A 15,652-nucleotide genomic window follows, 5' to 3' on the forward strand; every position below is an offset into this window, starting at 1 on the left:
GGTCAAACCTTGATTTTCAGTGATTGATGTTGTCTTATAGAAGCCATCTTTATTCCAAATGAACTATTTTGGGATTGGGTATTATTTTTTTAATACAGTGTGGAATGTACCTCATCCTGTCCTGCAGTAGATAGAGTTGTTGATTCAGGGGTTTTTTTCCCCCAATGTTATCCTATTATGGTAGTCTAAAAAAGTATAATAATAATTTTTTAATCTAATAAATATCAGTCTTGCTTCAAAAGCCTTGAATTTGGGGTTGATAATGTTTGGCAGAGACACAAGCTGTTGTTGCTACAAGGAAGCCACACTTTTTGAGGAGCTAGACATCTACTTGAGGAAAAAGCCCCAAAATTAGGATTAGATTTGAAAATTAGTTTTAGTGTGTAGGTTTTTATTACACAGCCTAAATATTTGTACACAAAATACTTAGGTGGAGCTAATGCCTACATCTCACTTCTGAGTAGATTGCATTAGCTTCTGGGATATAATAAATCCACTGGGCCCAATGCCTGAATTAACATAATAATTAAAGTTTCAGCACATTGTTGTAGGTCACAGTAAGAAAATGTTTAATCTTTCTCCCTTCATCTGTGTACATTCAGGGCATTGGGAGGTCTTCAGAGACTGAATTAAATTTAAGTGTACCAGAAATGAGCAGGGTGTTTTAAGAAAAATGTGAAAAAGATTTAACTTTGTTGGGAGCTGCTCATAATTGGTTTTGTTCTGACAATAGAAGATACAGCAAAAATTGGGTCACTACACAAGTTACAGCTCAATCAATGGCAGAAAGCTGTGGGTGTATAGCAGCCAACACACAGAATTATCCTGCATCTGCCCACTTGAGGCTTTGGGGTTTGCTTGGTTCATAGATCATTGTCTGTGGTCAGCTGTGCCTGTAGGAAAAAACAACTGCTGGGCTGCAGTGAGTAAGCACAGGATGTTGTAGATCATCTGAAAGTTACTCTACAAACTGAGTGTTAAAGAGAAGGAAAACGTGCTTTTCCAAACATAATTCTAGGCTTGAAAAATGGATGGCATTGAGAGGAAGATTTAATGTCATTTTATGAGTCTTGAGAGAAGCTAAGGAATATTAGAAGTTGTCTTGTTCTGACACTACTCACTAGCCAGGGAGAAATATCTGGATGCTGATTATTGCACCACCAGAAATGGGTCAAGATGCAGCTTGTTTTGAAACCAAATTGGAACTCCATGGTAAATTCCTGAGTTGTGATAGAATCTTTAGCTGCATTTTCCCTTTATTCTGAAGCAGCTCTTTGCTAATATAGGGGGAAATGGATTTAGTAATTTAATGACTAATTTCCTTTGCTAGGCATTCAGTTGACAAAAGACCCACAACAGGATGGATGAAGAAAAGTTCGGTTGGTGTTTTTTTTATTCTGAGGAACCAAGGCAGGCTGCTGCTCAGCTTTTCTTTGTGCTTACACAAAAACTTGGAAGATGAGGATAGAAAATAAAAATGGGGAGCCTGAAGCTGCTTAAATTAGTCTGTGTTTCTTGTATGGCAGCATGGCAAGTTGGTTATTAACTTAATATTGGGGGAGTAGGGAAAAAACAAGAGCTGCAGGAGCTGCCCTTGGATACACCAAACATTCCTAATTTCATGGCTAACAGACTGATGAATGCTGCCTGCTTTTGCTGATGAGATGGAAATGCTTCAGCGTGCATATTGTCTCCATAGCCCCAGACAAAAGTACAAACAAATAATCCTTGAATAATAAAATAATCAAATTATCCTCCAGTTAAATTGTGTTTTACCTCTAAATTTCAGTTTAGGAATCCAATGAAAATGAACTCAGGTAGAAGTGAATTAAGAATGAATGGACTGCTAGTCTGCAAATTTCTAATTTAATGACAATTAAGAAAAATTCTTAATGATTCACATTTACCTTTAATTTTAAACCATTTATATCTGTACCATTTCATCTGAGTACTGTGATATGATGTTGCCTCAGAAATGAAACTGATGGACAGGATTCTAAAGTACTTTAAACACAGCTTCCTATTAGTTTTGAATCCAAACCCTTGGGAAGTCCATAAGGTGTAGGAGCCTTGGGGAGAAATAGATATAATTACAGAATGATTTCTTCACAGAGGCAGTAATTCCCTTTCCTGAAAGTTCAGAAAGGTTTAAATTATTTTGTGAACATAATAACTGACCTGGTGTTTCTGTGATGAATGCTAGTGTGTTTTGTCAAGAACTCTTCAATTTCAATTAATTGAAAGTATCCAGAGTAGTAATCAAATAGTTTTAGAAGTGTAATGGCTTGTGTTCAGAATCAAATGTCTTGTGCATTGTGCATAAAGGGCTTTACTTATTTTCTCAGGGTGCTGTAAAATGAGGAGGGACTTTAGAAAAACAAAACTATGTTCAGCAATGCAAAGAAAACAGTAGGGTTGTAGAAGAAGGTTGAATTAATAGCCTGTGTAACTCAGAGTGCAAGCATTGATCCTGTCACTCTGGCAACTGCACAAGGGCATTTTCCTAATGTAATAAATGCAAAGCCCCACCAGCCTCTGGGGCTGTGCATCCAAACAGCTGATGGGTAATTACAGGAGACCTGTGAGGCACAGGTGGGAGAGAAAAAATTCAGGCTGCTGGTGAGAGCATCTGTGTTCAAGTTATGATTTGAAGCAAGCTTTCACTTACTCTATTTTGTAGAGGGATTTTTTGTTATTGTTTTGGTTTTTGTGGTTTGTTGTGGATTTTGGTTTTTTTTTTTTTTGAGAGAAGAGGTTTATTACATTGTAAGTTTCCATAGAATTTCTTCTATGCCTCAGTATTTGTGTGTGAATAGTCAGTCTGGTTGTAGTCCTTGCTCCTTGTTCCTGTGTGCTTTAGAGTGGGTCATGCTCAACCTGTTCAGGAGGAACCAGCCTGTGGTTCCTGCTGTTGTTGACACAGTATTGCATTTTTTCCACATTGGTTAGGAGATGGAAGTTTGAAGAAAATAGATGTCAGTTGCTGAAACATTTGGTGAGGGATACAGGCTCCATTGCTTTTTTCCCTGCCCTCTCCAGTGGATCGCTTAGTGGAGTACCAGCAGCACAATCTTAGTGCCTTGAATTGTAAAGAAACTTCAGACCCTGAATGCAGATTAGATTCTTGAAAAAGGAAGAGTACCCAAACCTGAAATTTATGTAATGTGCTTGTCAGTAGTGTGTCACAACTTTTCTCTTTTGATTATCCTTTGTAAGATATGCTAAATTATTTTTTCAGTTTTGTTTTGTTCTGTAAGTGTTATTTGGATGATTACAGATTTGTTTCTATTTCATATCTGTAGGGCAGAAGGCTGTAAATAATTCTAAGCTCCTATGCAGTAATAATAAATATTGAACTATTTTAAGCAGTTATTTTAGACAAGTTCCTGGAGGGGTGAAATTACTTCTTAATATCTAATGTTTCTAAAATGAGACAGTATCTCTGACACTGTCACTCTTTCTATCTCCATCTGTTTTTCTACCCCTTCCATTACCTGAGAAATGAATTAAGTTTTATGTTAGATCCATGCAATGATGCAAATATGTTACATTATCTATGACACTCTAAGTATCTCACCTTGTTAGGCATATTTATTGCATAAAAAACCAGCATAAAGTACCAGTGGTGCAAATGTGCCGTCTTCAGTTGAATTTACCAGCAGATATCTTGGCCCAGTCATGACAGCAAATCTTTCCTCTAAAATATCAATACAGCACTAGAGTCCAATTATTTTTATACTCTGCTAATCTTTTTTTTGCTTTTACAGTGTTCCTGCAGGCTTCTATAAAAAGACTATTGGTAATCTCAGCAGGGAGGCCTCCTTATCAAGTAGTTTCAAAGACTTATGACTTCTGAAAAAATGAGGTAATACTGAATTAATGGAGAAAGAAAATGGAGTCTTCAAAAAAAACTAAATGTAAAGCATATATAATACAGATTATTTTTCTACTTTCAGAAGTTTTCTTGGATTTTCACAGATTTGATAATAAGACTTGGAGAGAGTTAGGAATCTTATATTTTTTTGAATACATGCCTAAAATGGTCCTTTAAATATAAATCTAGAGATAGCTCTTTTTATATACTTGTAGCTGAGAAGGAATCAGTGCACATATAGTTTGAAAGCTACAGTCTGACTTAAAACCTGCTTATCAATTTTTGAAAGTCTCATTGAAAACAAAAACTGGTATTAAGAGTCGATATGGAAAGCCTTATTCTGTTGTAGCTTACTGGAAGTATGTTAGAACATTATTAAACTCTGTTTAAGAGTGAATGTTAGAGAGCCAGGAGCCAAGCCCTGGTATTTCTTGAAAGGAAGAATAAGAAATGCTGTGGTGAAGGACCTGGGGTTCCTGGTGGACAACAACCTGTCCCTGAGCCAGCAGCGTGTCCTTGTGGCCAAGAAGGCCAAAGGTGTCCTGGGCTGCATTAGGAACTGCAGTGCCAGCAGGTCAGGGAGGAGATCCTGGCCCTCTGCTCAGTTGTGGGATCCTCAGGATGAGAGAGATGTGGAGCAGGTCCAGTGGAGGGCTACTAAGGAGGTCAAGGGTCTGGAGAACCTCTCTTATGAGGAAAGGCTGGGGGAGCTGGGGCTGTTCAGCCCCATGGAGAGAGGACTGAGAGGGAACCTCAGAGTCTCAGAGGATGGACCAGGCTCTACTCAATAGGACAAGAGGCAATGGGCATTAACTGATGCACAAGAGGTTCCACCTGAACACGAGGAAGAACTTACCTGTGCAGGTAAACCTGAGCTGGGACGGATTGCTCAGAGAAGGTGTGGGATCTCCCTTGCTGGAGAGATTCCAGAACCATCTGGACACAATCTTGTGCCTTGTGCTGTAGGGTGACCTTGCCTGTGCAGGGAGAGCAGACAAAATGTCCCTCTGTGGTCCCTTCCAGCTTGACCTATGCTGTGAAGTGATAGCAAGAATTCTCTTATTTGAAAACTAGCAGCTGTTACTTAAAACACTCAAAGGTATCCATCAAATTGCTTTGAATTGTATCCTCCTTTATCCTGTTATGGGGGTAAGCTTTACAGAATCAGGGGAAAAGTTATGGGGGAATGGATTTCAGAGCTTTAATATTTCATTCATGTCTTGCTATGTGTTTAAGCTTTTCCACACTAGAGAATTGGAATGTGCATAAGTGGGTTTGTTTCATGAAGTGGCTTTGTGGTGGCAATGACTTATTTCAGCAACACTTTTTTCTCAAAACTCTTTGTTATGTCCTACTAGTCCTTTAAAACTTGATGTAAGTTGCTTTGGTAGCTATCTGTGATTATTAGCAAAAAAAACCTTACATATTGTCTTTGCAGTCATATAAATCAGATTTTGAGATTGCCACGTGAAATTATCATCTGAATCTTTCTGGTTGTTATTTACACAAACCCCTGGTGTTATATTCAGTAATAGGCTCTTGCTTATGTGGACAGGGCTTTTTCCTCAACATCTCCCATGCTCTGAAATACTACAGCCGAAGTTTTGATTTGGCATGGAAGGGGGTATAAAATAGTTATATCCTGTCAAACCACTACAAAAATAATGGTAGTTTTGCTCTTTTTTTATTGTCTTGTAAAGAGAGTATTAATTGAAGAACCAACAATAATGCCAGAAATGCAAAAAAATAGTTGCAATACATTGGTGTAGAATATAATGTGTCATACTTTGGTAGATTTAATGAATCTTTACTGTCTTTTCCATAAGAAAATTTCTTAAATTAGTTTTAATTCAGTTTGCCTTTTCCCTCATCCTTAACACCCTACTTTTATATATTCTGCACACAAAATACAAATAGGGGGATTTTTTATTATTTAGGTTTATTCTGATCTTCAGATGTGATTGGGGATTTCCAGTGACTGCTGATTAGTGAGAGCACTGGCCAGCATACAGCTTAGCCAATCTTTGCTTCTCAGCAGGAATTGTAGTGCAATAAGAAAGGTCTCTGAAGGAGAAAAACCTAAGATAGAGAGAAGAAGAGAGTGAAGGGCAGCATTGAAACAAAAAGAAAGGACCTGAAAGTAATAGGTCAAAACATTTCTCGGAAGATATGTCACAGCCTCAGGAGATGGTAACAGCACTATCTCAGCCATCAAGGTTTTCTGTGTGATGGGGAGTCCTTTTGAGTGTTTCATCTGAATTTTTAAATAGTCATTTACTGATTCTGGATTTGCCCTTGAATATTTCTTCCCATACATATGCAGGTGGTGGCAGTTCTGTGTAAATACCTGTGGGTGTTTTCCTCTGGAAAGTACAGACAGTTCAGCTGCTTTTATTGCCATGACCTTGACCAGAATGCCTGCTTCTAACAAACAGTTACTAATTTTTTTTTTTTCAATTTGCCTCCATTTAAAAAAAAAAAAACATTTATTTTTTTAACTATGGACACATAGTTGGTTCTTCTTTCCGGAGCAGAATGTTTTCTGTTCCTAACCCAATCCCCTAAAGGTCTGTGCTGTGCTGATCTATTACATGTTTGTAGTCCTTAGTGCTTTTTCCGTCAGTTACATTCATAAAGGTAAAATATCATCAATTTGGAGGAAGGTTATCTGAATTTTTAATGAGATTTATCAGACATTAGAGTTCAACACCATTTACTGAAACCAATTGAAATTGGTACTATTATTTTGCTCACTAAATGAAAATTCTACCTTTGTCATTTGGAAGAAAAAACTGTTTCTAAAACCACTATATTGAATTTCTTATAACTCTTACTTCAGTTTTGAATAATGACATTTTTGATCCCATATCTCATTTGAACACCTGACCTATGTACAGACGGTGGCTGAAGGTAATTCTGGAGTGCCAAAACAAATATCAAATGTATCGCAAGAACACATATTTTTCCGGATACTACTTCTCATAGGCAGCCTTAAGTTAAAAAATATCGTTTTGGCTCAATTTTTTTCCATCTGACAATTTTTGAGATAATGAAGCTCAAAGACAATTTTTAACTAATGTTCTGCCTGTCTTTGAAAAGTTTTGAGCTTCTTCTCTATCCAGAACTAATCAATAAAAAAGAGTTCTTTTACTCTTTGTAGCTGACATAGTAATTCCTTTCACTTCCTTTGAAGAGGCAGGGTTGCAAAGAGATATTAGATGGCTTGTTTAGATCAAATATTTCCAGTGTAGCAACAGGCCATTAGCACATCTCTCTGCTTGATATTTTGAACAGCAGATTTCTTCAGCTTCTCAGATCCCTTTTGTTGCTATAGGATCCTTTCATAGAACATATTCTTCTTGTGCTCAGTAACTTGGAAAGATTTTTCTGTTTTATATGTGAAAAATCTTTCTTAAATGAGACTATCCTCAATGGGCTGGAAGATGTAATAAAATAACTGTTTTCATATTGAATTTCCATGTTTATAGGAAGACCAAGAGTTATAAATAGCTTCTCCCAAACATGTTTTGAAGGCTCACATAGAGATCCAACTGACTTTTCCCAAATGTTTTTATGTAGATATTCCTTCAGTGATACAATCTTAGGCAGAGACAGATTAAAAAAAAGTGATGGTTTTGTCAGTCCCCTCTGGAAGGTGTTTTGTTTTACCTTTTTCAAAACCATGCTGGATCTCTTTTTACTGTGTCAAATGCTGCATATTCCTGTAGCACCCCTCTGAGACAAGAGCAAAACTGGTTTTATGGCAGTGGCTCATCATGTACATAATACCATTGCAGTGGCATTCCCCCTGCATCTCTGGAAAGCTCATTGCTACAAAGGGCTGCTTTTAACAGGAGTTAATTAGGACTAGAAAATTGCTTGTTGTTTTTTATTGCCTCTAAACCCCAGGACATGCTGCACTAATCCTCTAGTGCTGTGTGGTGCCATAAGAGAGGTATTCAGCTGATGTCTCAGAAGTTTCTTATTAGCTTTGAAACTGTTCCTTATCAGATCATTTAACTCATTAACTCTTTCTACACATAAAATGTGTTGGGGACTATTTTCTTCCTTGTTCTCTCATTTAAAATGTGTGTTTAAATATAACTCCAACAAAGTAAAAAGAATTTTTTGTTCTTCTCCTATTCCACATTTTTACTTAGGACAATGAAAAACAAATGCGACTCATTTGGAGAATGCTCAGCAAGGAGTAAGGTGCTACTGCTTCATCCAAGAAACACTATAGAAAATGTTTTTTTCTAGGATAGAAACTGCTTTCAATTTTGCAAGAATTTCTGCATTTGTTTTTTGCTCAGTCTTTTGCTCAAAGCATATTAATTTTAAACTTGCATTCACATAATTTATATACTTATGAGGAGTAAAATTAAAACCACTGTTTTGTAAATCATAATGTCAGTTTTTCTATCAGTTCTGTAAACAATCTGATGCTGAAAATCTGTGATTCTGGTTGAAAGCTAGAAATCTGCATTTTGCAGTTCAGGTCTAACATCAGTAAGAACCCTGAGGTCTGGAAAAGGCCTTTGGAAAGTTGCCTAAATATGTCCAGCATGGTTTTAAACGTGCTGCAGAAACTGGGGCCTCTATTTATTTGTTGGTATATTTCTGCTCTGGTTTCCCAACCTCTTACCAAAATTCAGAAATGAGTTTTAAGCCAACAATAAGGTTGAGTAATAGTAGTTTCTCTTGTGAATGTAGAACTGATGTGAGAATATTTGAAATATTGTAGATTTTTCTTAATTTAGCAAGAATGCCTTTAAAGTCACAATTTCAAACTTTGGGGTTTTGAGTAATTTTTTGATGCATTATCACTGCAATATTAAGCGCAGGATACTGTAATCTGCTTATTAATGATGCAATTGCTAATTAGAAAAAGGTTCTCTTATTTTCACCTTCTAGCAATTAAGTATTTAATGTACACTAAGATGGCACCATTCCTAAAAACTCCTGCTTGCTCTCCTCTCCCTCCCCAATTACAAATGTGCTTTTGAAGTGCCTACTCTCTGTGATTAAGTAAAAGGACATGAAAATTAGTGAGGAAATTGCATGGTGCAGCCATTTTAGTTATGAATTTAAATGGCTGTTTAGCAAAATGGAGTAATTTATCACTTATCTAGTGCTCCCTGCAAGTCATTTATCATGAGTAGCTACTGTCATAATTTTATTCTAATCTGAGATGGTGGGAAGGGATCAGAGGTTCATGCTTCTTGTGACTGGCCACTGATTTAATGATTGTGTGTGAAACAAAGCAGGAGCTGGAAAACTTTCTCAAGTTTCTTTGCATGATAGGATACCTGACTTTGTATCAGTTAAATATCAGTTAGGTTCTGTTAAATTTTTCTCAGCAGGTAGAATTTTTCTGTGCACCTCATTTTACTGCAATGGACGCTGGTTTTATGTTGGACACCAGCAGTGCAGGCTTTGGTGCCCAGGATCACAGGTGCGGTGTGTTATTTGAGATAAACCATGTTCTGATAGTACATTCCAGGAACAGGGATTATGGCAGTCCAAAGCGCTTGGTTATAACAACTAAACGAAGTTGTACCTTGTCATGGTTTTGAGTGGAACATTTTCTGCCACAGAAAGACTTGGATTGGTTCACCAGATCCCTGAATCTGTGCAATGAATAGACATTGCTACAGCCCTGTTTTTTCTTTTTTTTTTTTTTTTTTTAAGGATAATTTGAAGCAATAATAAGGAGCCCGTGAGAAGTAATTCCTCAGTCCTTCAGAATAAATTGCTTATGGTCTTAAACAACTTCTCCAGTTTTGTTTTCATGTTAGGCTGGTCATGACTACCTCATAATGAAATTATTCCCTCACAAGGGGAAGGGACACAGAAATCGGTACTTACTGGAGAGGGAAGGGAGCAGTAAAAATAGGAAATAAACATGTAGATATTTCCCAGCTGTGGATTTGGAATCATGAATCTGATTTTTTTTTTCCTCCAAATTGCTTTTTTGGAATCTTCTGTGGAGACTAGTTTAGAGGGCAAGGAGTATAGTTTCTGGAAAGGAAAAGAAAAAGATTGTGAGAAATGAAAGAAAGCATGGAAGATTATTTCGTGAAAAAAAGTTATTTACAATAGATAGTAACAGAAAACTGCTAGTGCAGAACAACAGCAGTACTTGTAAAAATTAACTCAACCTAACTGATAAAGCAGACCCTTTGCATTCTCTCAGAATGAATTTTTTAGACTTTATCACAATTCCATAATTTTTGTTGGAATTAAGTCTTAATCTTTTTAATTAGACCGAATTATTTTGGTTCCCTCTTTGAGTGCCTGTGTTTTATTTCTAGATGCAACCTGGTCATCCTTTATTATGTGTTTGGGGAAAAAGTCAGTCAAATACAGTATAACATTTAGATAACTACTTTATAGTCTTTGTAATTTTTCATCTTCAGATCTAGTGAGTGTTTTATTACTGGATGGGTAAAGGCTGGCTTCCTAAAAGAGCAGTGTGCTGAGAAACCTGGTGCATGATGCATCCTGAGACCCTTCCAGGTTCAACAGTGCACACCTCAGGTGGAGAATATTCCTTTTGTATGGAATAGCAAGCCATTAGTCTGCTATTACTGAAAAGTTTGCACAGAAGTAGCAGTTCAGGCTGTCTGTTTTTATTGTATCAGTCATTCTTGTTAATGGTTTTGTCTACTTGCTGTTTTAGTGTAGTTTTCCAAAGTTGCACTACTTTTTCAGAAAGACTTTATAAGCTTAAGTTGATGGTGTAGCAGATAAATGTTTGAATTTGAAATTGTGAAATGGAACACTGAACAGTACATCTGGGAACATACTAGACTCTGGTTTGGCATAATTTATTTATTCAGAACACATTTAATGTTTTGAAGATTTTAGAGAAGTAACTCGGTTCTTAGAAGTAGAGTATCTGTAGTGTCAGCTTATTTTGTCTTTCACAGTAATTATTTTGGCAGACAGATAAATTGACAGCACTCTACCAGGTTTTGTTGTGTAATAAATACACAAAAGTTTATTACCTAAACCCCAACAACCCATGTGACAACATAGGTGTTGTCACATAGGCTGTTAGGGTTTAGGTGATAAACTTTTGGGTTCTTCTTATGCAAAGGAACATTGCAGCTGTGAATAAACAGATTTGATTTACTCTTGCTGCAATTTTACTTCTCTTGTCTATGGTTCCATTACTGTTACTGCCTAATGAGATCAAAGCATCTAGTCCTATCTATGTGATTTAAATCAGGCATGGGCACATGATGAAGTTGTTATTGATGCAGCCAGACCTAGTTTATGATGTAATACTGCAAGTGGGATGGGTGAATGTGCTATAAAGCTTAGCATAGTGCTTAGGCAGGACTGTAAAATCTGCCCAGGCTCATGGAAGTATTGCTTCCATGTTTTTTATCAGACTTAGAATTCAATGGACTTCCAAAGATTTGAATAATAAAACTGTTGTGGACTTCAGAGGGTCAAAGAAACAAACCCTTCCTGCAGCAACAGGTGCTTTAATAGCGTGCTTCTCTTGTTTGAATCCTTTCTGTGACACAAACAAATTGTGCCATTCTGTATTTGCACATCTCCTGTAATTCTGGACTTTCACTGCCATAATACACTAAATTTTACAGTACTCAAAATTCAGAATAAAACCATGTTAAACTCCTTTATGGTGTTCATATTATCTTGTGCTTTTCTATGCAGGTAATTACATTTTAATCATTAAATGAAGTGTGACACTTCATACTGGCTAGAATGACTGCTATGCATTTTTAATGGTTTCTCTAAGTGTCATTAAGTGATAATTTGAAAAAATAAACAAACAGCCAGCAGTTTACACAACTGGTTTTTAATGAAGCCTGCTCTTAATTTGCTTAAAGGATCAACAAAATTTGTAGTATGAAATGTAGCAACAGATTGAGTGGGCTTTTTTTAATATAAAACATTTGAATGTTTTATGGATATTTTTTAATGTCCATTCTAAATACATACATTCCTATCAAGAGTAAAATAGCACATCTTTTTTGATATTAAGTAGTGGATACAGTGTTGATTACCAATATTGTTTAGTGGCTTTCCTGTCCTGTGATGAAACATTTTGACTTATATGCCTTCTGCTCAGCTGTGGGATCTCAGCACCTCAGGATGGAGGTGCAGAGAGGCCGAGACCACCCTTGGGGGGCTCGGGAATCCTGGAATGTTGCCAGAAGTGTCTGGTGGCAGGATTTTGATCCTACACAGGAGATGAGACCTGTATGAGGACTGGGAGGATTCCACTGGGTGAATGGTGAAGGGGTAAGTTAGTTAAAGTGTAAAACACAGGGTTTAGGATTTTGGTACAGGGGGGTCTAAAGAAGTAAGATGGAGGAATTGGGGCGTGTCCTGTCCTTCTTCTTCTTCTTGGCCTCCATCTTCTGTGGTGGTGGTGGCACTTTGGGATTGGTTATTACTAGAAGTGCACAGGTTAATAAGAGTAGAAAGTATTGGGGAAAAATGATAAATATTGTACACGTAACTTCGGGTATAAAGATAAGTGACCGCCCGGGGGCTTGCAGTGTGCCCATGGCTGACTTGCTGTGCAGACCTCTGTCGGGCTGAAAGAAAATCTTTTAGATAAACAATTAATAAACACCAAGACCGAGACAAGATCAGAAGTCTCTCCTCGTCCTTTGAGGCATCGGCTCTTCAAGGCCATCCCTGGGCCTTTCCAGGCCACCAGAACAGCAACACAGAAAACTATACACTCAGCGTGCTAACAAGCCTGGTTTTCGGTGACAAAGCACTAAGAAAAATATTTGTAACCTGGTTTCCTCTTGGTATTCCTGAATCTTTGCTAACCTGTGGGTGTTTTACCTCCTGTCTTCCCATTTTGGGTCTGGGCATGGCAAGGCAGGTTTGGAGTTGCAGTGGCCAATCACTTCCTAAATATCTGTGCTAGGTTGAGAGCAAATATGCCTGAGGTTTCATCCAAGTGATCATAAGAGGGAAGCTTAATTTTTTGTGAGGAATTAATTACTCTGCAGACTGCAGAAATGTGCAGGTATTCTATTGGTATTCTCACCCCTGCTACAAATAATTATGTAATATTTGCAGTTTGGCCAAACTAGAATATTGACATAGAAGATGATTGAATTCATGCCATGGAAGCAGCATAAAAATAGCAAATAATGGGTAATTTTGGTTTGTCAGATGAGCAGAAAAGATAGTTTGGTAGAAAAAGCATCCAGTTTGTGCCTTTATCCACAGCGTTCATGTTTTTTCACCAAAATGTTTCCTCTGAAGTAAAATGCTATGCTTAGTTTTATTTTTTTTGTTGTTTTCAAGTGAAATTTGGTTTTTAAACAAGTGAGTGCTAGTTTGACATAAATCAAATAATTATGTAATTAAATGATGCAAATAAAAGTAATTTGCTCAAAATTTTAAATTTCATGATATTGAGTGTCATGGACTATATTTTGAAGCTAAAAGGAATGAGAGAGGATTCAAAAATTAACAGTGAATTCTGCAGGGGTATTGCTTGAGGAATTACTCAAGTTTAATTTGAATTAACTGCCTGCTTTTTAAAGTCCTTGTTTAGGAATAATTTATTTCAAAAGGGCCTGGCATGTACTTAAGTTCCATACATTTTCATGTCTGAATGCTCAGAAGTAGTTTGCAGTGCATAATGTGTGTACATAAATATTTTGTTTGTCGATTCATTTATGTCTTTCATTATTTTTTGTGGTAAAGTCATTAAATACCTGGGACAAAATCACAAATACCAGGTTGCTGCATCTGTTTTATCATCTTTCCATTGTAGGTATTCATGCTGCTTTAATATGCCAGTGGAGCAAGCACCCATAGCAAATAAATTTGTGCTTGAGCGTTTTATGCTTTTATTAAATATTCATTAGATGAGATGCAGGCTGCTGCTTTGAGTGCATTGAAACTCCAGAAAATGCATTGTTTGTGAATCCTTTATGCAGCATGAGGCAAAGTGTTCACTACTGAAATGTGTAAGGGTCCAGTATGTGTTGCTATACAGCTGAATCTTGCTTTGGGCTGTAAAGGGAGCATAATTGATACAGTAGTTTTGGGTTTCTTGAATTGTGTTCTAGTATGATTTAGCTAATGCCAAAAAAAAAACCCCCACAAACTCCCAGGAAAAAAAAAAAAAAAACACAAAACAACCAACCAAAAAACCCAAACAAAAACCCACCAGGAATCCTTCATCAAATCTGAGAGAAAGCCCTTCAAGTAAATAGACTAATAACTCTAATAACTTCCAGTGTTCTTATTGCAAAGCAAAGTAAAAGCAAAAGGCAATCATTGTGTGGGCCTTATCTGATGTACTTTGCAGTAGTCTCTGAACTTACTCTGTTCTCTAGGGAGAAGAATTTTGAACATCCAAGATCAAAGTTAGTGTATAGGCTCCAACAGAACACAAGTACACCCAAGGACCTCTCAAAAAACCTGTGTCCTCACACCTGTTTTTTGATATATAAATAGATATATAAATCCATATATTTATGCATCTGCTTTGGGCTTGTTGTGATGGTATCACACTTGTGTGCAGCTCTGTCCTGGAAATGTTTATTCCCAAGAAGGATGAAATTTGATATCCTTAGGTTTTCACACCTTCATTCTTATACTTCATAAAACCTACAGGTTTTCATTGGCATTTTACTAATTTATTATCAACAAAACAGAAAAAAATTGCCTTTTTATAGCTCTAACTTCATATACCTCTAAACAGATAATCTTGGCCTTTTTCATAGCTTTAAACTCCTTACACCTCTAGTATAAGGTCTGTGTATGCATTAGTGTATAAGATTTTAGGAGAAATGTAATCTCCATATATGTCATACTTTTCTGAGATTGAAAGCTCAGCTATTTGTTTCACCTTCAGGATAAACTGAGAAAAATAACCTGTATGGTACCTACTAGATAGTAAAAGTACATCCCAGAAAAAAAAAAAACAAAAACAAAAACAAAAAAACTGTTAATTTACTGATTCATTTTAACTTGCTGTCTGGCGCAGTACTATATAAACCTTTAAGGCAGATTCCTAAATGAATGCTTTGTAGCTTTAGTTGATTCAAGACCTTAGGCACAGCTACAGGAAGTATCTAGGTTACTGATTCTTTTTGAGCTGTCATAATTTTAGTGAAAGCTGGGAAGGAAAATATCTGTTTTGATTGGAATAATGCTTTGGTCTGAACACCTGAATGTTATATATTTAGGTGTGATTCATATCAGATTGCTTAAATAGCATTAATACAATTGTTGGTGCAGTTTATTTTCCAAGATTAATCATATACATGAAAATTCAGTTAGAAAATAGTTTAAAAATATGTTCACGGCAAATCTCATTTATCTTCTTCCTTCATGGATTTTAAGTGTTTTAAATGATTTATTTTTTGATACAGTGCTTGCACTAATACTGTTAAATTAGCAATGAAAATAATTCCTGCAAGCTGCCTTTAATTAAGTGCCAGTGATTTATTTGTTTGTTTCTCTCCTTTTGTTTGCCAGGAAAAGAAGAATATATTGCGACATTCAAGGGATCAGAGTACTTCTGCTATGATTTATCTCAGAACCCCATACAGAGCAGCAGTGATGAAATAACTCTGTCCTTTAAAACGCTGCAGAGGAACGGACTGATGCTTCACACAGGAAAATCGGCCGATTATGTCAATCTTGCACTGAAAAATGGAGCTGTCTCCTTGGTCATTAATTTGGGCTCAGGGGCCTTTGAAGCGCTGGTGGAACCCGTGAATGGGAAATTTAATGACAATGCCTGGCATGATGTGA

General features: G+C 36.7%; 1 protein-coding gene across 8 annotated transcripts in view; it reads left to right on the top strand.

The window, feature by feature from the left end:
* The window catches only part of NRXN1 (neurexin 1), a 676,210-nt gene that overhangs the window by 210,584 nt on the left and 449,974 nt on the right, over positions 1 to 15,652 (top strand). For all 8 annotated transcript variants that reach the window (XM_058802359.1, XM_058802360.1, XM_058802364.1 and 5 more), the window contains exon 3: positions 15,374 to 15,652. This exon is cut by the window's right edge and continues 23 nt beyond it. In XM_058802359.1, the coding sequence (XP_058658342.1) occupies positions 15,374 to 15,652 (279 nt within the window). The remainder of the gene's footprint in view (positions 1 to 15,373) is intronic.

The sequence above is a fragment of the Ammospiza caudacuta genome, chromosome 3, assembly GCF_027887145.1.
Source record: "Ammospiza caudacuta isolate bAmmCau1 chromosome 3, bAmmCau1.pri, whole genome shotgun sequence".
In the NCBI taxonomy this organism is placed as follows: Eukaryota; Metazoa; Chordata; class Aves; order Passeriformes; family Passerellidae; genus Ammospiza; species Ammospiza caudacuta.